The sequence below is a fragment of the Balaenoptera musculus genome, chromosome 11, assembly GCF_009873245.2.
Source record: "Balaenoptera musculus isolate JJ_BM4_2016_0621 chromosome 11, mBalMus1.pri.v3, whole genome shotgun sequence".
In the NCBI taxonomy this organism is placed as follows: Eukaryota; Metazoa; Chordata; class Mammalia; order Artiodactyla; family Balaenopteridae; genus Balaenoptera; species Balaenoptera musculus.
The window spans coordinates 40926319-40952148 of NC_045795.1; the positions used below are offsets into that span (position 1 = coordinate 40926319).

At 57.9% G+C, this 25830-nt stretch overlaps 5 protein-coding genes across 9 annotated transcripts in view; 2 read left to right on the forward strand and 3 right to left on the reverse strand.

Moving 5' to 3' along the window:
• Nucleotides 1-2357: 2357 nt before the first annotated feature.
• Nucleotides 2358-6213, reverse strand: RING1 (ring finger protein 1). The gene is made up of 7 exons (XM_036870442.1): nt 6060-6213; nt 5803-5937; nt 4930-5090; nt 4614-4829; nt 3515-3904; nt 3059-3332; nt 2358-2777 (listed from the first exon to the last, which is right to left on the reverse strand). The coding sequence occupies exons 2-7, from the start codon at nt 5878-5880 to the stop codon at nt 2676-2678; spliced, it is 1221 nt and encodes a 406-aa protein (XP_036726337.1). The 5' UTR covers nt 5881-5937; nt 6060-6213; the 3' UTR covers nt 2358-2675.
• Nucleotides 6214-7867: 1654 nt separating this feature from the next.
• HSD17B8 (hydroxysteroid 17-beta dehydrogenase 8) lies at nt 7868-9984 on the reverse strand. The gene is made up of 9 exons (XM_036869008.1): nt 9916-9984; nt 9504-9721; nt 9301-9417; nt 9096-9188; nt 8908-8993; nt 8732-8816; nt 8485-8527; nt 8245-8319; nt 7868-8061 (listed from the first exon to the last, which is right to left on the reverse strand). Exons 1-9 carry the CDS (start codon nt 9959-9961, stop codon nt 8045-8047), a joined length of 780 nt encoding a protein of 259 aa, XP_036724903.1. The 5' UTR covers nt 9962-9984; the 3' UTR covers nt 7868-8044.
• Nucleotides 9985-10190: 206 nt separating this feature from the next.
• Nucleotides 10191-14236, reverse strand: SLC39A7 (solute carrier family 39 member 7). 2 transcript variants are annotated; one of them, XM_036868846.1, is made up of 8 exons: nt 14129-14236; nt 13409-13817; nt 13151-13319; nt 12936-12989; nt 12657-12800; nt 12368-12508; nt 11978-12174; nt 10191-11078 (listed from the first exon to the last, which is right to left on the reverse strand). In XM_036868846.1, exons 2-8 carry the CDS (start codon nt 13811-13813, stop codon nt 10806-10808), a joined length of 1383 nt encoding a protein of 460 aa, XP_036724741.1. In that variant the 5' UTR covers nt 13814-13817; nt 14129-14236; the 3' UTR covers nt 10191-10805. The 2 variants fall into 2 exon arrangements, with proteins under 2 accessions (XP_036724741.1, XP_036724742.1); XM_036868847.1 differs by lacking the exon at nt 14129-14236 and having other exon boundaries at nt 13151-13303; nt 13671-13722.
• Nucleotides 14237-14386: 150 nt separating this feature from the next.
• Nucleotides 14387-21092, forward strand: RXRB (retinoid X receptor beta). 4 transcript variants are annotated; one of them, XM_036868841.1, is made up of 11 exons: nt 14387-14825; nt 15117-15231; nt 15491-15738; nt 16216-16372; nt 16734-16913; nt 18051-18223; nt 18618-18747; nt 18948-19080; nt 19184-19287; nt 19606-19711; nt 19823-21092. In XM_036868841.1, exons 1-11 carry the CDS (start codon nt 14631-14633, stop codon nt 19968-19970), a joined length of 1689 nt encoding a protein of 562 aa, XP_036724736.1. In that variant the 5' UTR covers nt 14387-14630; the 3' UTR covers nt 19971-21092. The 4 variants fall into 4 exon arrangements, with proteins under 4 accessions (XP_036724736.1, XP_036724737.1, XP_036724738.1 ...); XM_036868842.1 differs by having other exon boundaries at nt 19196-19287; XM_036868843.1 differs by lacking the exon at nt 15117-15231.
• A 1191-nt stretch (nt 21093-22283) lies between these two features.
• Nucleotides 22284-25830, forward strand: part of COL11A2 (collagen type XI alpha 2 chain) — a 28289-nt gene continuing 24742 nt past the window's right edge. Inside the window, exons 1-3 of the mRNA XM_036870558.1 lie at nt 22284-22562; nt 25242-25391; nt 25526-25736. Of these exons, the coding sequence (XP_036726453.1) occupies nt 22481-22562; nt 25242-25391; nt 25526-25736 (443 nt within the window). The 5' untranslated portion in view covers nt 22284-22480. The remainder of the gene's footprint in view (nt 22563-25241; nt 25392-25525; nt 25737-25830) is intronic.

Genomic DNA, 25830 nt, shown 5'->3' on the forward strand with positions numbered 1-25830 from the left:
CTGGGCTCTGGGGCTCAGCTTCTGCACTTAGACACATAATCTGCTATGGTTTGGAGACCAAGAAGCCTGAAAGAGATAAAATGAGGGGGAGACTAACAGAGAGAGAGGCTCCCCTCCCCCCCAGGCCCCCCACCTACTTCCTTCTTCCCCTCCCGTCCATCCAGTCTGATGGCACCTCCTCTGAGAATCTCTTCCTAACCACCCTGCGGCTCCCAGTGATCCCCCTGCCCTGAGGCCTGGCATCCCTCCTGCAGGGGACACTTGTCATTCACTCTGTAAGGACCAGAGCATCTGCTGCAGGGGTTCTGGGCCCCAGCACATCAGATTCACACGGAGGGCTTGTTAATACACAACTGCGGGCCCCACCTCGCAAGTCCCTTTCCTATGCGAGGTCGCGTGGTTTGTAAGTGGCGAGGTGGACATTTGGACCCCGATCAGTCTGAATCTAATGTCTTTCTTTCTCCACCTTGCTCCTCTGGGTTGTTATTCTCCTTTTATCCTCTGTATCTTGTCTCTCAACAAAATAATCAGGTTCCCTTTTGTATACTTTGTGTCTCTCACTTTGCCTCACCCAAAGGTGCAGGCTTCACTGACAGAGGCTGAAAGACTTGGGGAGCTATCCCAGGGAGTGGGGGTGGAACAGAACTTGAGCAACCCCCTCCCCTCCCCGCTTCTGCCAGCCCTGGGGAAGAGGAACGCCTGGTCAGGTCAGGTAGTCATTTTTTCTTTGTTGTGGGCAGGGGAGATGGACCTGGAGCAACAGTTCTGTATGTCACTCACATGGTGCCATCTAAAGAAACAGGCAGCCTGTGAAGTTCAGCGTCTCGGGGGCAGAGGAGGGCGACAGAGCACTGGCAGCAGAGAGGGGTCCGAGGAGGAGCACGAGGAGCGGAACGGCGGAGAGGGTGGGCCGTGGTGTGGCCTGGGGCACTAGGAGAGGAGAGACCGGGGAACCAAGGCCCGCAGGCGGCTCCAGCGTGAAGCCAGAGGGCGGGGGAACAGGCAGAAGGGCTGCTGGGTCGGGTAGGGCTGGCGCGAACGAGGAGAGTGAGGAAGTGTCGCTCCGGGCAGCCCGTGGAACCAGAAGAGAAGCCAGGTTCATTCCAGACTCCCGCGACTCCTCCCCATCGGTTTCTCTCCCTTGAAACTCCGGGAGCGACGCCCACCTTCCTCCCGCCCTCACATCCCGGGAGCGTCGCCCCCCTTGGATGCCTGAGGTGGGAGAAAAGGGGAGCCAGGCTCGGGGCTCCAGGGAGGCGGGTGTAAAAAGGGGCTTCTACAAGGGTGAAGTGGGTGTTGTCTATTTCTACAGGGCGAGAGGTCTCGGGGGTGGGCGCCCGGTCACCGGGGCTGGAGGGTACCCCCTGCGTCCGTCGTACTGAGGGTGAAAGGGACGAGGGGCAGCAAACGAGAAATGCCAAGCGTGGAGTGACGTGCCCTCGAGCCGGCGGGTCAGACCCCGAGGCTGACTCCTCAGCCGCTAGGGCCGAGACTGAGCGAGCTTCGGGAATTTGGGGCGGAGCAGGGTGGGGGCGCGAAGGGCAACGGAAACAGGAAGCGAGGGGCAGAGAGGCCAAAGTGGGTGGCGGGAGGCGGCGTCAGTCCCTCCTGAAGAGGCGATCCACCCCACCTCGCCGGGGCGCGGCGCGCTACGTGGGCCCCTGACCCCGGGCCCCGCCCGCGGAACTCGAGGCGTGGGGGGTGCGGAGCAGCGAGCGCTTTACTGGCCGCCCCCACCTCTGCTCTCCGCTGCCGCCGGGACCGGCACAGAACTACAACTCCCGGGCAGCCCTCCCTCGGCTCGGCCCCGCGACTCGGCGGGCACCGACCAGCTCGCTCGCTCCCGGGAACTGTAGTCCCCGGCCCTGCCCGTCTTCTTCGGGAGGCTACCCGGGGGCGGGATATGTGCAGGGAGGTTCTCGCAGCCCTCCCCCCATCTGCGCCTTTTCTCTCCAGCTTTAGAAACCAGCTTCTCGCAGGGACGAGGAATTATTCCCCTTCCAGACATCTCGGGCCTGCCGTGTCACCCTCTTGAGCCACTTTCCTGCTTTCCCTGTGGTATTGAAACCCGGGATCTCAGCCTGGGCATTCAAGTCATAGGGGGAAAGCTTGGGATCTGACTTCACACCTCTCCGCTCTCCACCCTGTCTCTTACAGCTTCACAGGTCCTTCCTATTTTCGTTCACATTTGCTGATTTGAAGGTTCAGGAAAATGGGATCTACACACCGTGAATACCCTTTGACATTTCCTCCCCATTTCCAAGGCTGATTCTACATGATTTCTAGGGTTCCCTCCCCGATCTTTGTTTTCCTCTCCTTCTAGTAACCCCCCTGATATAGAGACACAGAACCACAGGTTTCAAAGAGGAAAAAAAAGCAAATTTGTTGTTGTTGGTAGAAGGGCATGAAGGGAAAGGCTCTTCACCCTTCCCAACATCTTGCATGGATGGGAGGTTGGGGGCAATAGAAAAGGCAGTAGATGGGGGCACAGGCCCCACTCTGTACAATATAGAAGAATCTGATATAGATACTTTGTATAAAAGCCACGTGTCCTCATCTGTGTCCTCTTGCTGGCTGGCTGGGCTGGGGGGCTCTGGGGGACAAAGAAGCTGGGTGGTGGGCCAGGACTCAGGGACACCCCATGGTCCCCATACCCTGGCTGTCCCCTTGAGGGGTCACTTTGGATCCTTGGTGGGGGCATAGCAGAGCTCCAGTGGTCGGGACACTTTCCAGAACTTCTCATTCACCAGCTCCAGGGTTAGCGAGCCATTCAATGTCTACAGAGGGGGTGGAAGGGGGAGGAGAGGGAAGAGAAAAGTAAGTTGGGAAAGATGGTAAAGGAAATGAATGAGAGGAGAAAAGAAAAAGGAATAAGGAATAATAAATGGGGCAAAGCAGGGACACGGATGATGGGGAAGAAGGACAGACAGAGAAGGGAGATGGGAGATGCAGAGGGAGAAGAGGGCTGGTCAGTTAGGAGGTCAGGATCTCGGTTCTGCTTCCCCAGGCCACTCTCCCTCCTCTCCTCTCTCACACCGCTGCCCTCAGAGGCTCTCACCGTGAAAGCTCCGCCCCCGGGGGCGATGTAGATGGTATACTGCTTTTCACTGACACCCTCCAGACTGGGCAAGGCAGGCTCCTCAGGGCTGTCACCTCCTCCGGCACCCCCACCCTCCCCGCCTCCCCCATCAGGTCCTCCGGCGTCAGAGGTGCCCCCTCCAGGCCCTCCTGGCTCCCCCGCCTCTTGCTGCTGCCTCCGTTCGAGGGCAATGCGCAGGGCCAAGTACTTGGAGAGATGGTCCACTGTGGCATTCCCAGTTGTCTTCACATACCTGGAGTGGGAGAGAGGGCAGGTTGAGGGCACAGGAAGCCTCAAATGGAGAAGGGAAGTTGGGGATTTCCCAAAGGGCCTCTGGGTTAGGGATTCTTTCTGGGTTTGGGCGAAGCCCACTTCTGATGGAAGATCATGAGACCTTTGGTTTCTCAGTGGTCTGGGGAAGGACGAGGCTCTCACCTAGTCTGGCAGTATTCTCCCTTCTCCACGAGCAGGGGGTGGGGCCGGAACACGAGCTCAATTTCTCCACCTGGCTCTGGGGGACTGGGAGCCCCGGGAGGGCTTGGGGGGCCCAGGGTTCCCCCTCCCAGGGTCCCTCCCCGGTCACCAGAGTCTTCAGAACCGGCACCCCCACCTACCCCACCAGTGCCACCTCCCCCTGTCCCTACACTGCTTCCCCCTGCGCCCCCTCCACGGGGTCGCTTGGGAGCAGGGCCTGGGGCAGAGTCAGGGGCGGAGTCTGAGCTCACATCCTCTCCATCCCCCTCTCCCTCCCCAGGCTCTCCTTCCCCCCCACTCATCGTTGTGGTCTGATCTGACCCAGGCATCGGCCGCCTCACACGCTGGGCCCTGTGGAAACAAGTGGTCGAGGTTAGAAAGCACCAAGGATAAAGGGTTTACATTTTAAACTTCAGAGAATTAAGAGATCAGGGAAATCTCAATGACGATACCTAATATTTATTACATACTGACTACGTGCTAAGCACATTGCTAAGTATTTTGCACTGATTGCCTCAAATTATACAAATCCTATGGACACAGGTAATTATATCATCTCTATTTTATGGCTGAGGAAACTGAGGCTTAGAGAGGTTAAATAACTAGTTTGAGACCATAGTCTCTTTGCCTCTCAAAGCGTGGTCCAAGAAGCAGTAGCACAGTCTTGTAGAGATGCAGAATCTCAGGCCCAACTTGTGACCTACTGAATCAGAATCTGCATTTTTAACAAGACTCTCAGGTAATTTGGATACACATTAAAGACTGAGTGATGCTGGCCTAGGAGGTGATTTAATTCCCAGCAGTGTGAACTCAGAGCTTATGCTCAAAAAGCACTCTACTGTTCTAACTTCTAGAAAGTTAGAAGATGAGCTATTTCCTTAAGAACAGTAGTACCAGTTGCTAAGAAGCTACAGTTTACATCCATGACCTCCAGGCGTGACAGTTAAGACTGTGATCAGCACTCAGGATGCTGAGGCTTAGAAGCAAAGACAGCCCCAGGAGTCTGACCCACGGATCTGTCCCATCAGCACCGCTGCCACCTTCTTCGTGGCCCCCGAACCTGTGCATGGCCTGCATGCGCAGCCCCTCCTCAATGCTGGAGCTCAGCGCCTGCTGGTTGTGCAGGCGGCTGAGGCGGATGAGCACCCTGTCTTGGTGGGCCTCATATTCCTCCCGGCTGGGGTAGATCTTAGAGATCAGAGCATCGAAGTTGGGGTCTGGCCGCAGAGACCGCTTGGATACCAGCTTCTTTCGGCAGGTAGGGCACTCCTTGTTCCTGGTATGGGAGAAAGGAGGCCCTGAGGAGTCAATCACCAGGGCATGGAGGGTCCAACTCTTGCCCCCTCCCCCCATCTCAAACCTGTCCCTCCTGTTACCCGCTGCGCAGGGCCGTGACAATGCAATCAGAGCAGAATCGGTGGAGGCACTCCTTGGTTGTCATCGTATTCTTCAGCATGTCCAGGCAGATGGGGCACATGAGCTCTGAATGCAGTGACCGAGGGGAAACTGCAATCTCTGTGCCATCCATGATGGCTTCCTGGAGGCGTCGATGAGTGGAAAGGTGGTGGGTGGGTTGGGGGGAAAGGGGTTTTAGAAACAAGTGGTCCATGAAATTGGAGTCTTGAGAAATACAGTGAGATATCAGAATCTGGGTACCTCACGTTGGCCACTTGAGGAAATTGGGAATTCTAAGAGCAGGAGCTTTGGAATAGGAGGATCTGAGATTTGGTGATAGGCCTGGGGATGGGCATGGCACAGATTTGCCATCTGTGGAAGACTTACTTGGTCAACAGAATTTCTTACACTGCAGTCCTGGTACTACCTATATCAGAATCCCCTAGGATGCAGGTTAAAAATGCAGATTCTGGGGTCCCATCCCTTTACTGTATCACAATGTTACAGGTAGGGGCCAGCGGGAATTCCATTTTTAATAAACTCCCAAGGTGAGTCTTAAATGCACTGACCTATGATGCGGAACTGAGGAACGGGGAAGGTAATTTCAGCCTGTTTACTATCTTTCAAATGAAGATAGTAATACTTGCTCTACCTCTCTGGCACGTCTGTTTTGAGGATTACATGAGATAAATGTGAAAGTGCTTTGAAAGATTAAGGTGATTCAAAGGTAGGGCCAGGGAGTGTGAAATCGGGCAGAATGGGGCAAAAAATGGAAAAGAGGCTGTGAGATGGGGGTCTGGGGATGGAGTGGTCTGGGGAAAGGGAGTAAGTTGTAAAGGGAGAATCCCTGTCACCTGAGGGGTCCGGTGGAGCTCATACAGACTCAGTTCCCACGTTTTGCTGGCATTCTGGGCATTCGCCGGCGTCGTCATGGTGACCGGGCACAGACCCCCACGAGGTCTCCACCGCCGGGGAGGAGAAGAGGTAGGCTGGGGAGTGCGGGAAGGGGGAAGGGGAGGAAGGGTGTTAGGGGGGCCGCCCCTCGCGCAGACCCCGCCCTCCCTAGGCTCCCCTCCTCCGCCCCCCACTCCGCGCCGGCGCGGCCCCTTACCAGCTTCCAGCCGTCCGCGCTCCCGCCGCCGCAGCGCCTCTCCCGGGGCCCGGGCTCCCCGGCCGAGTTCGCTCGGTCCGCAGCCGCTGCTCAGACAGCAGCTCCCGCTGCCGCCGCCGCCGCCGCCATGGCCCGGGCGCTGGGGCCCTACGTCACTTCCGCCTGCCCCTCCACTCCACTCCACCCCCCGCCGGCGGAGACGTCACCCGCCAGTCGCGGCGCGGGTGGGACGCGACGTGGACGCCCGGGTTCCCCCCGGCCCCCGCGAGGAGCCGGCGTCCCCAGAGTCCCACGCCACGTGGGGACCGCGGTTTCCGTCCCCTGGCCAGCACCGTCGCGCGGCCGACCTCAGCCACTATCCCCTTCCAAGGCCCCCACTCGGGGCCTCCGCTCCGGAGGGCGGGGCCTGGGATCGCTCGGACCCCGGGAGGGGACAGAGGGAATTGGAAAAGGGGCCACCTCCCCCATTCCGCGTCCCCTGGCGGCTCTGGGGAAGGGCGCCCCTCCTCCCCACACACAACTTCTCCATAACCCCAGCCCGGGATTCCGGGGAAAAAAAAGCTGCAGAGGAGCCTCTGCCGCTACAGTCCTTCAGTCCTGTGAACGCAACTAAGTCCCGACGTGCCCGGGATTCCCTTACCACCCTGGTGACCTGCTCCACCCTCCGCTTTGGCTCTCCCTATACCCTCCGACCCGCTCTCCCTTCGAGGTTTGGGGGCGACGGCTCGGGACGTCCAGACTCAACTCTCGGCCAGAGCTAGAGACTCGAGAATTGCGTTTGGACAATCAGGAGCCGCGGCCCGGGGCGGGGGAGGGAGGCACACGGGAGGTATGGGGGAATGGAGACACCACGCGGAAGCAGGGACACACACACACACAGGATGGGGCCCCTATCGGGGAGGGGTTGTGCGCGTGTAGGTGGGGGGCACAAGGGGCCGAATGTCTGGAGTGGGAAGCGGGCAGAAGTCTCCTCCAGGACTTCTCAGTAAAGGAAGGGGACCGGGAGGGAAGAGAAGAGGAAGGGGCAGAGCGATCCCCATTGAGGGCAGGGGATGAGAGGGATACGGGGGAAAAGAGACCGTGATGGGCGTCCTGTCTCCTCCAGCTTGAACTGGGGCTCCCGGACTTGGGCTGCAACTGCCAGGGGGTGGCCTCTTTCTGGGACAAGGCAGCAGTGGGTCCCCTCGCCCCCTCCCCCAGTTCCCCCCTACTTCCCTGTCCTCTCCTTCAGTCCGTGGCCAGTCCTTATGTGGGCTCCAGAGTCGATTAGCGCGGACCCCCTCCCCTTCCTCCTCCTCCTCCCAGCCCCCTCCCTCCCTTCTGCTCTCCTCCAGCCCCTTTCATCGGCTGGCCCATTCCCCTAATCCTGGCCCCCTCCCCTAATCCCCCCCATCCGACCCCCGGCCGGCTGCAGCTATTGTAAGGTGGAGAGAAAGGGGAGGGGGGGGGACTCAGAGAAAGGAGAGGGGTGGGGGAGGGCCACCTGTTCCAAGACCCCCTCCCAAGGCTAGACTGGATACTAGGATGGGGCCATGAACAAATCACCCTTGGGGACCATAAGGACCCAGGGAATTGGGGGAGGGGACTAGGGCTGCAGGATCAGTGGAAGGGGGTGGGGCAGAGACCCCCTCCCTCCAAAAGACCCAGAGTGTCACGCACACACAGTGACACACACTCTCTCCTCTCATACCCGGCGGCGGGGGTTGCCCTGGGAGACCAGGCAGTGAAAGGGAACAATCCTTCGCGAAAGGGAAAGGAGGGGGAGGTGGCGAAGGGTCTGAGGACTTGGACACAAGAAGAACCGGAGGTGGCAGGGAAGAGGATTTGGAATTTATTAGGGTCACAAGCGCCCCTGCCTCCCATATTCAGCATTCCTGAGCCATACACTGCCACCCCTTTTGTAGCCTGGGAACTCAGAGTCCTCATCAGCAGGAGGCCCGGCAGAGTGGTGGGATAGTGAGCAGAGTCCAGGGTCCTTGAGGCAGTTACATGAAAAGACCTCCTGGGAGGGGCAGAAACATTTGGACAGATGTATAGGTGGAGACAAATGGGCTGGGGGGGAGGCACCCACTTCTGTCCTTGGCCTATGGGAACTTCTGCCCTTCCCTCAGTGGCTCCAGACTCCCCTCATTTGCTTTCTGGGTTCCACTTCTCTGCCCTCTTCCTCCCCCTGATGGCCTCATACCAGTGACTTCCACTGACGCCCCTGTGATGTATCCACTGTCTTCAGATGCCAAGAATGCGACCACATCTGCCACATCTATGGGAATGGTGGGGAGAGGGCAGAATCCTACTCACTCACAGACCCAAAGTAGCCTCCTATCAGAATCACCCCTCCCCCAACCACCAATCCTGGTGAGACCCTCTCAGATACCACAAACTTTGGGATCTCTTCATTCAGGCCCCCTCTGCAGTCAGTGCTCACCCTCAGGGTCCCCCATATGTCCCATCGGGATCATTCCAGTCACCTGTAAGGAAACACTCATGTGTGAGTGGAAGTTTTTTCATGGGTTTTTTCTTTTTTGTAGACCGAGTCTGTGACTTCGGTCTTCATTCCTTTTACACTTGCTGAATATCTACAGTTTGCCCCTCACTGGGCCCAGCATCCTCTCTCTGAAGCCCAGAGAGGTTGGCTCTCTGAATGATTCTGCCCTCCACCCACAGTCTCCTACCTTGTCCAGTACTTTCTGTGGCACTTTCTGTGTCATGGGTGTTTTAATGAACCCTGGGAGGACAGAGTTACAGCGGATCCCATGTCTGTGGAAAGGAAAGTGGCTGCTGACTCCAGAGAGGACTGAACACTGACCCTCCCTCTGACCTTCCACATGGCCCCAGGTGTCTGACCAACCGTCCAAGCTCCCGGGCTGCAGTCTGGGTCAGCCCAACCACTCCAGCCTTGGATGCTGCGTAGTTTGTCTGTCCCACGTTCCCCACCTTTGGGTGAGCCAGAGATTGGGGTTAAGTTGGGAGTCCCAAGGAGGGGCTCTCCTCTCTGTGCCCACTTAGCTGGCTGACCTCGTCCCAACTCAGCCTGACCTTCCCTACGATGCTACTGATGTTGATGATGGAGCCAGGACAGCCACTGGACACCAGGGCTTGGGCTGCAGCCTGAGTGACTAGAAAGATGCCCTGCGGGTGGGGGGAGAAAGTAACAAGGCAGAAAGGATCAGCAGGGGTGACACTCCTCCAACTCCCTCCCCAGGCTAGAGGGCCCAGAAGTCATGGGTTCAGAGATCACCACCTTGAGGTTGACAGCTATGACTCTGTCCCAGTCGTCCTCAGACATGTGGAGCAGAAACTCATCCCTGGTGATGCCCGCACAGGACACAACGACAGATGGCGGACGAGAAAAGCAGGCCTATGTAAGGGGTAGGTTACACACCAAAAAACCTTGTAGAGCAACGTTAGGGCTTTAAAGGGGGCGAGGTCGTCTCGCTTTTTCACCTGCACTTGATCCAGCAGGCGCCTGACGGCCCCGGCCTCGGACACGTCAGCCTGGAAGGCTGCGTGGGCCCCGCGCGGTGCCCCCTCGTCGCTCCCCGGCCCTCCCAGCAGCCGCACCGTCTCCCGTGCCGCTGCCCCGTCCAGGTCGCAAGCGGCCACAGTGGCCCCCTCAGCGGCCAGGCGCACACCGACTGCTCGGCCGATGCCGCTACCAGCACCTGAGATGGGAGAGAACACGCGGGAGGGGGGGAGGGAGAAGTGGGCAGGGGTCAGAGGTCAACAGGGCGCAAAGTTAGTAAAATTCGGACCACAGGCCACAGCGGCTGTAGAGTCCGAGGGCGCGCCCCGACGTCACTCTAGCACACCAACCCGCCCTGGGAGAGGATTCCCCCCCCCTCCCCCCGCCCGCAACCTGTGACCAGGGCCAGCGCGAAGCGGAGCCGGAGCTGAGACGCCATGGCGGGTGGCGAGTGGGCGGACCCCCCAGCACTGAGCCAATCCGAGCGCAGAGGAGGCGCGGCGAGAGCGAAGCCGGACCAATCGAAGACCCGCCAGCGTTAGCACTGGCGGCCACCCCGGCAGGCGGACCTCCAACCGCGGGGGCGTGGCCAGACACCAAAGCTTGGGGGCCAGTGGAGCCGGGAGAAGAGGGGCCCCCATTCCCCCCAAAAAGACAAAGACTGCGCGTGGAGCGGAAGATCCAAGGACTTTATTTCCGGTCATCACCCCTCCTCCTCCATTCAAACAGTGATATAAAAGAATACAAACAAACAAAAAAAATCAGGCCATGAGAGTAGCAACTAGCCCCCCTCCCCCCCAATCACTCCCAAATCAGGACACACGATTGACGTTTATCCCCGACTTCTGCTACCCACTTCAGGGCTCTGGTCTTCCCTGGAGTTTCCACCAACAGGTGGGAGAGAGGGAGGTGGACCCTGGAGAAGCCAGTGTGTGGCAGCTTGGTCCTCTGTGAATAGGTGGGGTGGGGGATATGGGGTAGGCTGCCATGACTCCTCTCTCTTCCAGCCTTCTTCATGGCCCCACTTAGCCCCCAAACCCAACAACATGGTCAGCTCATGCCCAACACTATGGTCCCTCTGGGCTGTCATTCTCACCTCTGCAGCCCCTGTAAGACTGCCAAATGTTGATAGCTTTCAAGCCAAAGTCGCCACCTCCCTAGGATACAACTCCCTCCTTTGGCAGATGTCCCAGGCCAGGGCCCCCAACTTCCACAGACCCCTGACCTGGAGGGCTTAGAGGCTAGAGGTTTGGGGCTGGGGTGGGGCTGGTTTACCCCACCTCTCACTCAAGGTGGGCAATCAGCACCATCATGACAACTCCCCCCAGCAGCCCCAGCACCTCCAGAAGTGATTGCAATGGTGATGCCTCCCTCAACAGCTCAGGCAACACTGACACCGTTGCTACGTAGATAAAGCCACCTGCAGTGAATGGCAGAACCCAGCCAGGACCTGTGCCACCTGCAACTTCACTGCCCACTGCCCCTCCTTCAGTTAGGAGGGCACAGGCTGTGCCTGCCAGTGCCCCTATTGCCGTCAGTAGCTGTAGACGCATCGCCTGGTGGGCAGAAAAGAGAGAGAGAGGCACTCACCAACATCTAAAGGTTATCAGTGGTTTAGACGTGGCTGGAGGGGTATAAGTGTACATGGATAGGATGCATGTCTTTAGAAACTAAATAGTAAAGCAAAAAGAGGGGGATCTAGAATAGACACTGAAAAATCTTAGATCAAAGAGGTCCTTTCCACAGACCTTCTGACCCAATAGGTCAGGGTCAGGGGCATGGTGTGAAAGACCCCCATAAAACATTCAGATGGCTTATGGACCACAGTTCAAGAACTACTGAGCTACAAGACAAAGAAACAGAACTTCTTCCCCCTCGTTTCTAGAGGATCCGTTGTCAACAATACAGGCATACCTCGGAGATATTGTGAGTTCAGTCCCAGGCCATCACAATAAAGCAAGTCACATGAGTTTTTTGGTTTCCCAATGAGTATATTTACACTATCCTGTAAGTGTGCAGTAGCATTATGCCTACAATGTACGTAGCTTAGTTAAAAAATACTCTACCGATAAAAAACGCTAACCATCACGTAAGCCTTCAACAAGTTGGAATCTTTTTCCTATAGTAACATCAAAGATCACTGATCGCAGATCAACATAACAAATATGATAATAACGAAGTTTGAAATGTTTCAAGAATTACCAAACTGTGACACAGAGACATGAAGTAAACAAATGCTGTTGGGAAAATGGTATCCATAGACTTGCTCAAGCAGGGTTGCTACAAATTTGTAAAAAACGCAATATCTGCTAAGTGTAATAAAGGAGCGCAATAAAACGAGGTATGCCTGTAGTACAACTTGTTTGGAACTAATGGGTGGCAGTCTGGGTTTGGGGTGGGTTAGCGGGGGATAAAGGGCTTGAGGCAACCATGTTTGGTGCACACCATCACCAACCTGCTTTTTGCTGCAGCCAGACTGGACCAAGATGGCAAAGTCCCCAACTTCATGGGGCACTTCATGTAGCAGAACAGTCATTGTGGTCAGGATCCCCAGTCCCCGACCCCCTCGAAATGAAGCACCAATGGCCAGACCATCCGTGAAGTTGTGTGCCAGGTCAGCAGCCAGATTCAGGTACCCTGATACACGTAGGTCTTTTACAGGAGAAAAGGAAGATGAAACAATTAGAGGTATTCATCACCCCTAGTCTCAGCCCTGATCAGCCCCCCAGAGACCACTTCACATCCAGCCCCAGTATTTTCCAGACACCTGCCATCACCCACAGTGCTGTTCCATGTGATTCATGATGATGCCCCTTGCCCAAGCGTATGCAACCCTGGCCCTCACCTGAACCTGCTTTTTCCTCTTCAGAGTTCTGAGGTTTCACTGGCCTGTCTTTGGGCCTTGTGCTCCCTCCTCTGCTCTTCCTCGACCCCCCTGCTTCCTTTTCTTCTTCCTCTGAGCTCTGTTTCTCCTTTGAAGGACGCTCTGAGGGAAGAAAGGAGTTGGTAAGAGTGGAGAACAGAAATTTGCCAGTATGTCCTCATAAGGGTAGTCTTCTCCCACCTAAGAACCGTAAAATGAGGAGATTCAGAGATGGCAAGGTGGCTTTCAGGAAAGTTGTTCCTGGGCTCACCCTGTCTTCCATGTGTGTGACTGTGAGCGTGTCCATGTCCGTGTCCATGTCCTCCTTTCACATGTCTCACAAATTTCTCCACCACGAGAAAGGCGACAATTCCACTGAGGACCCACAGTCCCACAGACAGAATGGGGCCCTGGCCTAGGAATGGATACATTGAGACATTAAAGGAGATTTGGATTTCAGACTCTTCCTCCCCAAGCACAAGAGAAGAATAGGGAGGGATAGACCTTCCCCAGCACCCCAACCCCACGTCTTCACCTGCCCCTTCCTCACCACTGTGGGAATGTCCATGTCCAGGCTGCTCCAGAGGGTGGTGAGAATGAGGTTCTGGAGGAAGGGGGAGACAAAGCCAGATGAGGAAATACCCCACCCAAGGGGTGTGTATTTGGGAGAATATTGGAAGGTCAGGGATCACAAAGGGGAAAGAACCCACTTATCCAAAGCATGAAATACATTAAGATTTGAGGTAAAAGCTAGAGATTACTTACCCAGAGCATGAGGGATGAGGTGCAGGAAGGCATCTCCCAAGAGCCCACCTGAAGCAAAACTCAGCAAGATCTGGAGCAGAGAGCGGTGCCGAGGGGAGTTTGACTCCACGGGGATAAGGAAGAGGACGAAAAATGGAGCTGCAGAGATCAGCACTGTGGCCCCCAGTGCCTGGTGAGGGAGAGTCAGGGGTCAAGTGGTGTGGGGTTTCCCAACAATCCCGAACCAGCTCCCCTCTGCCCCATCCCTGGGGGACTCACATAGGCCCAGAGAGTGACAGTGTCCAGGTCCTGCTTGATGCCTGGAGCCCCAGACTCCTCATAGATTCCATGGCTGTGCTCATGATCATGTCCATGTCCTTGGTGGTAGAGGCTCTCATGAGAGTGGCTATGACTATGGCCATGGTGCAAATCCTCATGTGAATGCCCATGGTCGTAACCGTGGGTATGCCCATGCCAGATGCTCTCGTGAGTGTGGCCAGGGGCATGGCTGTGTCCATGGTGGAAATCCTCATGTGAGTGCCTGTGGCTGTGGCCCTGGAAGTCCTCGTGCAGGTCTTCGTACAGGTCGCCATGACCCCCGTGTCCGGCTACTAGCAGCCCCAAGGCCGCCCAGATCAGCAGTCCCACGGCCACCCAGTGGGGGACCCCCAGGCCTCTGGCCATCACGCTGACCAGAGGGACAGAGATAGTGACTCCACTTGACCCTCAACTCTATATCTATGAGGGGTCCGCTCTACTCCGTTCGCGCCCTCTGTCCACTTCTATGGGCTGCTTCCCCATTCCATCCTGTCCCCACCCACATTGTTCCCAAGACTCGTTTTCTTTATCCGGAACCCCATCCCTGATGCAGGGCCCCCGGGACACCGCTCTAGGCTTTGATCCTCCACTATACGGACTCTCTGCGCCCTCGTCTCTATGACCCACTAAATGAAGAAAAAGGCCTGAAAAGGACGGTAGGGAAAAACAGGGAATTCTCACCGGCTCCGGAATCCTCTCCTTTCCCGGTTTGCTCGGACGTGGCAGTCCCGCCTCTAGCTCCCGCGAGAACAGGGAGTTCCGTTCAACCTCGGTCCCAGTACCTTCACCAATATGGCGGCACTCCGGCAGTAGTGAAGCCCTCTAGCCCTGGCGCGCATGCGCGGGTGTGGAGGTTATTTGAGGGGACACTGGGCTAGGCGGGCTAACAGGCGGGAGGAGACCGCCTCCTCCGTTTCCAACCAGACGAGGAGGCGGGAACCAGCGCATAGACTTCCCGTCTATACCAAGATGGCTGCCATATCGGCGCTGTCATTTTGCTACAGCGCAGAGCGAAGCGCTTAATTCGACCCGGTTAAGGCCAGAGACTTTTTCTCTGGGGCTTCCTCGTGCTCAGCTAGTCCAGCGATCAATCCTTGGGAATCCCTGGTACCTCTTCGGTATCCCTACACTCAGCCAGGAATCATGTCTTGGGCTGCTCGCCCGCCCTTCCTCCCCCAGCGGCATGCCGCAGGGCAGTGTGGGCCGGTGGGGGTGCGAAAAGAAATGCATTGTGGGGTCGCGTCCCGGTGGCGGCGGCGACGGCCCTGGCTGGATCCCGCAGCAGCAGCGGCGGCGGCGGTGGCAGCCGGAGAACAACAAACCCCGGAGCCGGAGCCGGGGGAGGCTGGACGGGACGGGATGGGCGACAGCGGGCGGGGTGAGTGACCTAGCGGACGGACCGGCAAGCCAGTGACCGCGTTATCAGCAACCCCTTCCCCCCCTCCCCTGGTGTTCTTTCCCAGGCGCTCCCGCCCCCTTGTTTGTAAACACGCGTCCCCTCCCTCCCGAGGGCCTTAGTGCCCTCCCCCCGGGGCGGGGCGGGGAGGGGGAGCTTCCGCCCTCCTAGCGGTGGCCGCTTGAGGCCCTGCACTACGGAGGTCCCAGGCGTGGGACACTAGTCCTCGAGATTGAGGACTCTGGACGTTTGAAGGCAAATTCTATGTCCTAGGAGGGGTCTCTTCTGCCTATCTTCCCTGCACGTTCTGGCTACGAGCTGGGAATGGAGGGGCTGACTGGTCCACCCCACGTGCTGCCCCACCCACACGAGATGCGTCTGGCTTGGGGTGATCAAATGCATTGTTTGGAATTTGCCTCACCTGAACGATCCTCCTCTGTCAACCCCCTTCTCTCACCACGATTAGGAGTTAAGCCGTTGTTTGACAGCAGGGTGCCTCTGGACTTGGGAAGGGGTGGGGTGAGGTGGGGGCGCGGTGCGGGGATCAGAGAGAGAATTAAAGGCTCCGGTTGGATGATCGAAGACTCATTTTCTCTTTTTGTCTCTTCTGTCTGTGTGTGTCTGTGCCTGTGTGTACCCCTCCCCAGACTCCCGAAGCCCAGACAGTTCCTCTCCAAATCCCCTTCCCCAGGGGGCCGCTCCCCCTTCTCCTCCGGGGCCACCCTTACCCCCTTCAGCAGCTGCATCCCTTGGAGGCTCTGGGGCTCCACCCCCACCCCCGATGCCACCCCCGCCACTGAGCTCCCCCTTCCCGGTCATCAGCTCTTCCATGGGGTCCCCTGGTCTGCCCCCTCCAGCTCCCCCAGGATTCTCCGGGCCTGTCAGCAGTCCCCAGGTGAGAGGTCGTGACCCCCTTACTGCCTCTCCACTTTCATTTCCTTGTTTTCCTTGTGACCTAGATCCTTGTGTGAACTTCCCCAGGCTTGTGGTCCTTGTGTGACCCCTGGCCTTTCTTGAGGTGACTGAGCTTTCAGTGCACGCCTCCTCCCCAACCCTGTAAAAGAACCCAGCTATTCTTGATGTCCTTTTCATATATCAATGATTTTTTTGCCCTTTTGGTCCCATCTCCCCTTCTGAGATACAAGCCCTTCAGGGCCGCTGTGTTGCACAATTTCAGGGGGACCTTTATGTCTCATCTCTTCGGGGTTGTACTCCAGGGGTGGCCCTTCCCGGGCACTGCAGTGTAAGTAATGTCCTTTGTAGCGTGTAATGCAGGGCCCTGCCTAGGTGGTAGGGAATGATGTCCCTCCCCTCTGAGAGATTATCCTTCCCAATGAGTCTCCCTGTGACTTCCCTATTTCCCCCAACCCAGATTAACTCAACAGTGTCGCTCCCTGGGGGTGGGTCTGGCCCCCCTGAAGATGTGAAGCCACCAGTCTTAGGGGTCCGGGGCCTGCACTGTCCACCCCCTCCAGGTGGCCCTGGGGCTGGCAAACGTCTATGTGCAATCTGCGGGGACCGAAGCTCAGGTATGGGGCTCAGAGGACCAGCAGAGAGGAAGAGAGCGTGTACCATTTACCATCACCTGTGGGATTCCCAGGGGCTCTTGAGGTTTGGTTAGAGCAAGTGAGCTGGGGGAGGCCTGATGACAGTTAAGGACCCTGCGGCTCAGATTTGGTGTGTGGGGGGGGTGGTCAGAGGGAGGAGGGGGCTGGCATAGGGTTTTCGAACCGTGAGAAGAGTGGGACTAGATCATCCCTCATGTCCTGGTTCCCCGTCTCTCTCTTTGGCAAACACAGAGCAGACTTCAACTAAATTTGCTGGGGGGAGGTGGGCAAGAGTCCTAGTGGCACGGGGTGCAGTCTTACTGCTCTTCCTGTCCTCTCGCAGGCAAACACTACGGGGTTTACAGCTGTGAGGGCTGCAAAGGCTTCTTCAAGCGCACCATCCGTAAGGACCTGACCTACTCGTGCCGGGACAACAAGGACTGCACGGTGGACAAGCGCCAGCGGAACCGCTGTCAGTACTGCCGCTATCAGAAGTGCCTGGCCACCGGCATGAAGAGGGAGGGTAAGGGCCTGCCCCACCCAGGCCTCGCAGTCTACCCTGTGGGAGGAGAGGAAGAAGGGGGAGGGGAGACTGCAGGGACTATACCTCTTAGGAAAGCTGGACTCCTCTCTCTCCTCCAGAGGGCGATATTTGATTCCCTCTCCCCTGCTCATCAGCCCTCCTCTCTGGTACCCTGACCTGGTGCCTTGAGTTTCCTTCTCAATGGTTCTGCTTCTGTGGCCTGCCCCTCTGACCCCTCCCTGGTCTGGTGCTAGGGTAGGATAAGTTTTCCTTCCCCATGATGGGTTTCTCTAGCTCCCCTTCTCTAACGTGAGTAATTCTTCCTCATTTTGACCAAGTGCTTCCACTCTGGTCTCCATCTCCCTATTATCTGTGTTCTCTCCTCCAAACTCTGGGACTCTACCCTCTTAAGCTGCAGCCTTTACTGAAGACCTCAGGGCTTCTTTTCCTCTTTTTTTTTTTTTTTTTAATCTCTATCTTTTCTTCTTAAGCCTGATTCTGGAATTCTGAGAGAGATACTTTAGGGAGTATATGTTGGTCACATCCCTCATTTTAGAGAAGATGAGCCTGAAGCCTGGCTTTCCCAAGGTCATGCAACAAAAGAGTGGCAGGTCTGGGATCAGAACGCACACCTCTGAAGGCCCAGGCCAGTGCTCCTTTTCCTCCTTTTTTGTTGAGTCAGAAGAACACCAGATTTGCCATCAGGCACGCTTAGATTTGGACATATGACTTGCCATGTATTGTGTGAACTTGGGCAAGCTGTTTAATGAACTCCCCCAAAATCATTATTTTTAAAAATGGGGTCAAGAGCTCACAGGGTCGTTATAATACTTGATTGAATGTGAAAGTGTGCTTGGCACATTTCCTAGTATATAGTAGGCTCTCAGTTTAAGTGCTAGCTTTCTCCGTAATTCCTTTACCCACCCTTTTACTTCTTCTGGGTTTATTTATCTGTTCTTTTATAAGTCCTGCTTCTAGACTGCTACAAATCTGCTATGGTTTCAAGTGACTTCCCCAATTTCTATAAATATCTTCTAAGGGCCATGAGACCCTGATAAGGCCCTAAGGACATTTTGGAATCTCCTCATGGCTGGCTGCTGACTTTCTACTTTTTTCTCCTTCCTCCTTCTCCTGCAGCGGTACAGGAGGAGCGTCAGCGGGGAAAGGACAAGGATGGGGATGGGGAGGGGGCTGGGGGAGCCCCCGAGGAGATGCCTGTGGACAGGATCCTGGAGGCAGAGCTTGCTGTGGAGCAGAAGAGTGACCAGGGCGTTGAGGGTCCTGGGGGAACCGCGGGTAGCGGCAGCAGCGTGAGTGCTGGGGTCAATCTACTCTTCTTCCTGATGGGGGTGGGGAGGCGGGAGTCTAGGTCTGTTCTATCTCCCCCTCCCCTCCCTCCCCCTCACAACCCATCTAACACTGCCGGGGACCGGAAGTGCCGCCAAACAAGGTCTCTTAGACATCTGAGGTAGGCGTGATAACATCCTCCGTCCCCACTCCCAAAACAACCCACTCACAGAACCACAGGCAAGTCCCAAATTAATAATTGTTTTCCTGAATGCTAGAAGAGGAGGAATTGGTTCAGGTGGGGCTTGAAGAGAGACTACAAATAAGGAGGGGGTGTCAAAAGCCTCTTATGGGGTGGAGGGGGGCTCCCAGTGTACTTCCAAACCTTCCATAACTCTCACCCCTCCTCCTCTGCAGCCAAATGACCCTGTGACTAACATCTGCCAGGCAGCTGACAAACAGCTCTTCACACTTGTTGAGTGGGCAAAGAGGATCCCACACTTTTCCTCCTTGCCTCTGGATGACCAGGTCATACTGCTACGGGCAGGTCAGTGACCTTGGACTCCTTGAATCTCTTGTCATTTGACCCCTCTTGGACCTCCTGACCTTCAGGGACCCCAGCGGCCTTACCTTGCATACTCAGAGAGCCAGTCTCATTGACCTCGCCACCTCTTCTCTTCCCCTGATGTGCTTTCAATCCCATGGCCCGATCCCTGGCTCCTCACCCTTGCCACCCCCAACCCCCAGGCTGGAACGAGCTCCTCATTGCCTCCTTCTCTCACCGATCCATCGATGTCCGAGACGGCATCCTCCTCGCCACAGGTCTTCACGTGCACCGCAACTCAGCCCATTCCGCAGGCGTGGGAGCCATCTTTGATCGGTCAGTGGCCCTCGGCTGGGCTGGCCTGTCGGTCGAGGGGGTGGGGCTATAGGCTGGTCCGTGTCCAAGGCTGGCTGAGCTGTGACCTTTGAGTGACCTGCAGGTCCCTCTCCAGGGTGCTGACAGAGCTAGTGTCCAAAATGCGTGACATGAGGATGGACAAGACAGAACTTGGCTGCCTGAGGGCAATCATTCTGTTCAATCCAGGTAAGAGGAGGATTACCCCCGTCTCTCAAGACCAAGGCAGCCTTGGAGCCTCCTCTTCTTCGGAGACTCCTAAGTTACCCAGCTATCCCCCTCAACCTAGAAATCTCACAGCTGACCAAGAAGAACCCACATCTGCTGATAACATTCCCTTTGCAACCCCATCCCTCAAACCCATTGTGCCCTGCTTCCCTTGCCAGGCATCTGGTGAAGGGCGTGTAGGTGGGGCCCAAGAGGGACATCGTGTGGGCCACACCTCCACATTTGTCCTGATTTGATTTGTCCTCCTTCCTCTTCCTCCTCTCTTCCCTGCCATCCCAGATGCCAAGGGCCTCTCCAACCCCAGCGAGGTAGAGGTCCTGCGGGAGAAAGTGTACGCGTCCCTGGAGACCTATTGCAAACAGAAGTACCCTGAGCAGCAGGGCCGGTGAGAAGGCGCTGTGGGGCTGAGGGGTTGTGGGAACCGAGGCTCCTGCTGGGGTGGGGGTAGTGCCATGTGGCTCTAGCTCTCACTCCACATCTCCCATTCCCTCCTCAGGTTTGCCAAGCTGCTCTTGCGTCTTCCTGCTCTCAGGTCCATAGGCCTTAAGTGTCTAGAGCATCTGTTTTTCTTCAAGCTCATTGGTGACACCCCCATCGACACCTTCCTCATGGAGATGCTTGAGGCTCCCCACCAGCTGGCCTGACCCCACACCCAGATGTGGTGTTCCTCACGCTTGAGGAGGGCACATGGGCAAGGGACTCTGAGCCTTGGGGCAGGGTGGGGAGGGACCATGTTCCTAGAATCTTGGTGGGGTGAGGAGCATAGGGCAGAACTGAGACCTCCAAGGGGGGGTCCCTAAACCCTGCAAGGGTTTGCTTGACATCCCAAGTCAGAGGGGACCCCAGACTACTTTGAGGGCTGGACCTCTCCCTTCAGTGGCCTTGAGTCTCTGAATTTGTCTGGCTCTGCCATGATCTGGGGGTGCTTTCTTACCCCTGGCCTGGAACGGCCTCTCCTTCCCCCAGCACAGAGCACTGGCCTTGCTCCCAGGACCTGGCTTCCTTCTCGTCTTGCCTCACTTAGCCCCCCATCTGAAGAATGGAAATGGGAACTCCCGCAGAGATGGATATTGGGGGGCAGGCCCCCCAAACGGATGGACATGGGAGTCAGGCTCTGACAGGCCTTCCTCCAACCAAGACTGGCAGATGGGGGCTTCTCTGGAATAAGGAGGGGCTCTGTCGCTGTCCCCTGTCCGGATCCCCCTCTCAACGCTTCACCTCCTTCTGCAGTCAGACTGAAAAAGAAAAAGGTGGTGGTGGTTAAGGGGCGGGTGGAGATGTAGGAGCCCATCTGCTATTTTTAATTTTCTCTGAGGATAGAGACTTGCAGTTAGACTCAAAGAAGTACTGTACTCTCCCAGGTTGACTAAGAAATGCCAGTGGTGGAGGTGGTGTTTGGGAAAGGCAGGGCCCTGAGATGGTCTGCGGGGCTGGCTCTTCAGCACTGGCCTTCCCAGCCCCCTCCCCCACTCTCCCGTCTGGCTTGGGGAAGGGGCCTGGGCTGTGAGGGCGGTGTGGGGGGGAGCGGCTTGGTGAGTAGTCCTCAGACCCTTCCCCTCCCAGCTCTCGCCCCAGCCCGGGGCACACACCTTGTAGGCTGGGGACACAAGCTCCTGGCCTCAGAATTGAGGGGAGATGGCCCGCCTGCAGAGATGGGGTGCAGGGGCTGCATGATTTTTGCCCTGCGGCTCTTCTCTCCGGGGTTCCCTTCCCCTCTCTTTCACTCACATAAAATCGCTTTCAAATTAAAATCGATGTTTTCTGGACTGAGGTGACTATGGGGGGTGGGGGCAGCGCCGCACCGGGCCGCGTGTGGGAGGGTATCCGGTCGGGAGCTCCGGACCGGCTCCCTGGACGCCGCCGCCGCCGCCGCCTAAGTTCCCTGGGGCCTGGGAGGCGGGCGCAGGGTGGGGGACACAAGGCGCGCTTTGTCGCGGAGGTGGGGGGGGGGAGAGGGTGTGCCAGCCTGGGGGCGGGGCCGGCCGGAGGGAGGGGGGCGGCTGACTCTCAAAGGCGCCTTGTTCAAGGGCGCCCCCCCAGCGCCAGCGGGCGGCGGCGCCTCGGCTCGCTCCGGGCTTCCCTCCGGCCGCGCCGCGGGCTCCGGGCAGACCCGGCGCCGTGCCCGTTCGTGGGGGCGCACTGGGCGCCGAGCGCCGCGGCTTACTCCGGTGTTGCCCGCCTGGAGGCGGCCTCGTCCCCGAGTGACCCCGTTTCCCGTACTCTGCCAACCAGCGTCGGCGGCTTCCCGCGCCCCCGCCTCTCCACTGGGTGCCTTTCCACCTGGGCTCCCGGGCGCTCTTACGTCGTCCCCCTACTTCCATCTCTTGGGACCTGATTAGCCTGTGTGTGGGTCTGTCCAGTCTCTGGCCTCCCCTCTAACCGCCCTCCCGCCTCGCCCCCCACCCCCGCTCCCCGCGGCCGTCGGTTGCAGGTCCCCAGTCGCTATCTATAGCCGTGTCTATAAATACCGTGCCCCGGGCCAGGCTCTGTAATTACAGCGGGCGGGCCGGGCCGAGGGGAAATAATTATGGAGACCCAACGGGGTGAGGGGAGGTAGCGACCCCCAGGCCCGCCTCTCCCCTCCCACTGTGCCGTAAATCCCGCCCCGGACTCTGCTGAAAGGGGGCTCTGGGCCCCCAAGGGGGAGTAACGGGGAGGGGTGTTGTGACTGGACGTCTGCCCCCCCCCAAAGAAAGAGACTGGGGAAGAGATATTGGGGTTCCCGAAAAGAGAATCCTAAGGTACAGGCCACTGAGTCCCTGCGAGAAGCAGAGGAGAGCAGTCCGAGGGTCAGCGAGGGAGGGTTCCCACTCGCCCCCCCACACCAGGTGGAGATCGGGGGTGGGGTTTCCCTCGGTGGCTGTGGGCGGGCGGCTGGAGGCAGGGGCTGGGCCGGGGGCGGGAGCGGGGTGGGGGTTCTGGGCTGCCGGGGTGGCCGGGGACACACAGGAGCGGCGGCCACCGAGGAGGGAGCAGCGCCGGAGCCCCGACGGCGCCTCGCTGCATGGAGCTGGGTCACTGAGAGCTGTCGCCACCCGGCAGCCTCCGACTTCCCCGAGACCCCGGCGTGCGAGCCTGCTCGCTCTCTCCTGCCAGCCTCGGGGTGTCCGGCGCCTCTGGCGGTCCCTGGGACCTGGCGTTCCGGGCGCCAGCTATGGAGCGGTGCAGCCGCTGCCATCGCCTCCTCCTGCTGGTACCGCTGTTGCTGGGCCTGAGCGCGGCCCCCGCCTGGGCAGGTAAGGGGAGTCCCAGCGCCTGGGTCATCGGAATCAGGCTGGAGCTCCGCACACCTCGGGACAGGGGACAGCTGATGCCTGAGGAGCAGGGGGCAGCTTCTGGGTCCAAGAATGGGTTTTGGAGGGGGTCAGGGGTCCAGACTGGAGGGCAGGACACCTGGGTTCCTTGGAGCCAGGGTGGGGATCTCTTTTCCTCCTTGAAGTGACTGGTGGAGGGCAGGTAAGGCTGAATGGCAGAGCATCACCTGAGGGCGGTGAGTGGGGCTGGATGGTGGGGTCCTCCAGCAGGGCCACTGTGGTCCAGCTACTGCTGGAGTCAGGAGTAGATGCCAGTGTTGATGGGTGAGAGGCGCATGTCTGTTTTCTGTCTTTCTGTCTGTATCTCTGGGGTGAGGGGGGGAGCATCCTTGGGTCAGAGCAGAGCCTCGAAAGTAGAGAAAGGAGGGATACCTGGACTATTTGTCCCATCAGCTTCCCCGACAGGATCCCCTTCCCCCTCCCCGTGCCCTCGATGCTGCCACGCGGCTGGCTCTGGGGAGCACTGGGGCTGGCTGCCAACAGGACGGCCGCTGGACAGGCCAGGATCAGGTGTCTGAGGCAGGAGCCAACTCTTTGCATTCCTGCCCCGCCCCTCCCCCTCTGGCCAGCCGGGCTCCCCTGGGACCCTGGCATCCACAATCCCAAGCTTTTCCTTCTTTTTCCCAGGATCCAGAAGTCCTGGCTCCTAGGAAAGGGGGTTTGATGTTGGAGAGGAGGAGGCTGGGAGTACCTGGGTACTAGGCAGGCTGGAGCAAGCCCCCTCCCCCCGTGGAAACACTGGAGGCTGATTTGCATATAACTTGACTATTCATTTCTTCTCTGCTTTGGAGAGAAGATGGTCAGAAAATCAGCATAAAGGATTAGATTAGATTACAGAAGGAAGAACTTTCAAGATAGGAGGAGCATGCGGCTCAGGGACAGAAAATTGAAGTGTGGGATGTCTGTAGACTCTAGGAGTCTTTTTTAGAGAGAAAAGGGAACCTTTAACATGGAGGCAGGGGGATGGCTGAGATGACTGTCTCTTATTTGGGGGCTGAGTGGGTAGAGGTGGGACCCTAGCGGGAAATAGGTTAGTGTGGAATTCATCAGAGTAAAGAAAAGGGCGTTTTGGGGGCCAGAGGTAGAGTGGTGAGGGTGATGGGGCCACCACTGGGGAGACTGGGGCAGATTGAGGCCAGAGACAGTGGGGCACGTATGTGGCTTGAAGTGGGAAGATGGGTGGGCAGACCTGTGGGTAGGTTGTCTATAGGATGGAACTGTACTCTTCTGGGGTTTGGTGGAGGGTGGGGCCCTCTGAGGTCTCCTTGGCCTGGGGTCTCTGTGAGTCTCTGTGTCTCTGTCTCACTTACCCTTCGTCTCTCAAAGCGGCCCTTGTGTGTTGGTGTTTGCGGAGCTGCCACACGTGGGGGCCAGGCTAGGGCAGGGGAGTGGGAGGGGGCAAGGCCGTGGTTTCCCGGCTTCTGGACTCAAAGGGCCTTTTCTCTGCCTGCCCGCCCCACCTCACCTACCCCACCCAGCTCTGCTCTCCTGATCACTCTGGCCCCTGCCCTGCCCCACACTTCTATGAGGGTTTTGCTGGAACTTTCTCTGGGATTTTTCCAATCGAGCTGATGGAGTGAGAAGTATGTGTATTGGGGAGCAAGTGAGGAAGAGGCGACCTCTGTCTTCTCAGGAGTTTGAACCCTCAGAAGCTGAGTTCTAGGTGGACAGGGCTGGTGGCCTGGGTCTTGAATCTTTGGACCGTGGCGGGGGGGGGGGCGGTGGGGGCAGGGTCGAAGTTCCAGTTGTGGGGAGCTTGCCCGGGTTTTGGGCAAAGGACTCTGATGGGATCCACAGATGTGTGGCTCCAGGCCCTGGACCTGCTCCGGCTCCGCGTGGCAGCTTCAGGCTCCCCACCCGCCCCTGCACCCCAGCCCATCTCCCGAGCCAGGGGCACCGGCTCCTGGGGTGGCTCTTTCTTGTATCTCCTTCCTCTGCATGGTCAGAGGTGTCCCCACCTCCCCAAACACGGGAATCCCAGCAGCTTGCAGTCCCCTCCCCACAGAGCTGCTTCTCTGTTCCCTCCCTCGTGGCCCCCCTGCACCTCCCGTGCCCAGGATGATCGTTTGCCCAGATGTTGTTTATGCTGGAGACATGGGACTGAGGCCAGAGACCCAGAGACCAAGAGATACGGAAAGGGAGGAAGAGAGGGAGAAAGGAAAAGCTGGGTAGAGTGTGAGGGAAACGGAGGAAGACAGAAGAGCCAGGGAGAGAGAAAGACCAACAGATACAGAGACAGAGAGAGTAAGCGTGACAGAGCTAGAGTAAAGGGAAGGCAGAGTTGGGAGAGAGAGATTAAGAGAGAATAGAGAGAGATTCATAGGCTGAAAGACGGAGATAGGGAGAGAGTGACAGAGACAGAGGCTGGGAGGCGGGGACAGTGGTGGGCATGGAGCTGAATACCGGCTCAGCGCTGCCCTTTTCCAGGTGACTTTCGTTTTCCATCCATTCAGGCCCCGTTCAGGAGCAAATAAGGGAGAGGTGACTTTTATCTTCCAGGGAGTTTGAGCCCCAGGAAGCTGAGCTGTAGACCCCAAATGTCCCCCGTGTGGGCCCTCCTGAGAGTGTGTCCCTTCCCCTGACCCTCGTGGACTCTCCCAGGTGCAGCCCCCGTGGATGTGCTGCGGGCCCTGAGGTTCCCCTCCCTCCCTGACGGTGTCCGGAGGGCGAGAGGCATCTGTCCAGCTGATGTGGCTTACCGAGTGTCCCGACCCGCCCAGCTCAGTGCGCCCACCCGCCAGCTCTTCCCAGGTATGGGTGACACGCTGGAGGAGGGAGAGTTGGCCGAGGTCACAGGGTAGGGTCTGGGATCAGACACAAGAAGGGAAGGGGTTAATGTCTTGCTTTGCCTCTCACTCCACCTGTGTGTGTCTCTCGGGTACCAGGAGGCTTTCCCAAAGACTTCTCTCTACTGACTGCTGTCCGGACCCGCCCTGGCCTCCAGGCTCCCCTCCTGACTGTCTATAGTGCCCAGGGCGTCCGACAACTGGGCCTGGAGCTTGGCCAACCTGTCCGCTTCCTGTACGAGGACCAGACTGGACGGCCTCAACCCCCTGCTCAGCCCGTCTTCCGAGGCCTCAGCCTAGCAGATGGCAAGTAAGTCAGTTTGCTCCTCTGGCCTGTCTGGCCTACCCTTTCAGGAGCTCCCCTCTGGCCCCTGCCCGCAGAGCCCCCACCCCCTAATCTAGGA

Excerpts from the sequence above, each read along its gene's own strand:
- RING1 (XM_036870442.1), bottom strand. The coding sequence starts at position 5,880 with ATGACGACGCCGGCGAATGCCCAGAATGCCAGCAAAACGTGGGAACTG. Across the intron at positions 5,091-5,802 it reads AGCTCCACCGGACCCCTCAG|GAAGCCATCATGGATGGCAC; the intron begins GTGACAGGGATT and ends CGACGCCTCCAG. Across the intron at positions 2,778-3,058 it reads CCGGGGGCGGAGCTTTCACG|ACATTGAATGGCTCGCTAAC; the intron begins GTGAGAGCCTCT and ends CCCCCTCTGTAG.
- SLC39A7 (XM_036868846.1), bottom strand. The coding sequence starts at position 13,813 with ATGGCCAGAGGCCTGGGGGTCCCCCACTGGGTGGCCGTGGGACTGCTG. Across the intron at positions 13,320-13,408 it reads CTGTCACTCTCTGGGCCTAT|GCACTGGGGGCCACAGTGCT; the intron begins GTGAGTCCCCCA and ends CTCCCTCACCAG. Across the intron at positions 12,990-13,150 it reads CCTCATCCCTCATGCTCTGG|AACCTCATTCTCACCACCCT; the intron begins GTAAGTAATCTC and ends CCCTTCCTCCAG.
- RXRB (XM_036868841.1), top strand. The coding sequence starts at position 14,631 with ATGCCGCAGGGCAGTGTGGGCCGGTGGGGGTGCGAAAAGAAATGCATT. Across the intron at positions 16,373-16,733 it reads CTGCGGGGACCGAAGCTCAG|GCAAACACTACGGGGTTTAC; the intron begins GTATGGGGCTCA and ends GTCCTCTCGCAG. Across the intron at positions 19,288-19,605 it reads AATCATTCTGTTCAATCCAG|ATGCCAAGGGCCTCTCCAAC; the intron begins GTAAGAGGAGGA and ends CTGCCATCCCAG.
- HSD17B8 (XM_036869008.1), bottom strand. The coding sequence starts at position 9,961 with ATGGCGTCTCAGCTCCGGCTCCGCTTCGCGCTGGCCCTGGTCACAG. Across the intron at positions 9,722-9,915 it reads CGCGCTGGCCCTGGTCACAG|GTGCTGGTAGCGGCATCGGC; the intron begins GTTGCGGGCGGG and ends CTCCCATCTCAG. Across the intron at positions 9,418-9,503 it reads GCCTGCTGGATCAAGTGCAG|GCCTGCTTTTCTCGTCCGCC; the intron begins GTGAAAAAGCGA and ends CCCCTTACATAG.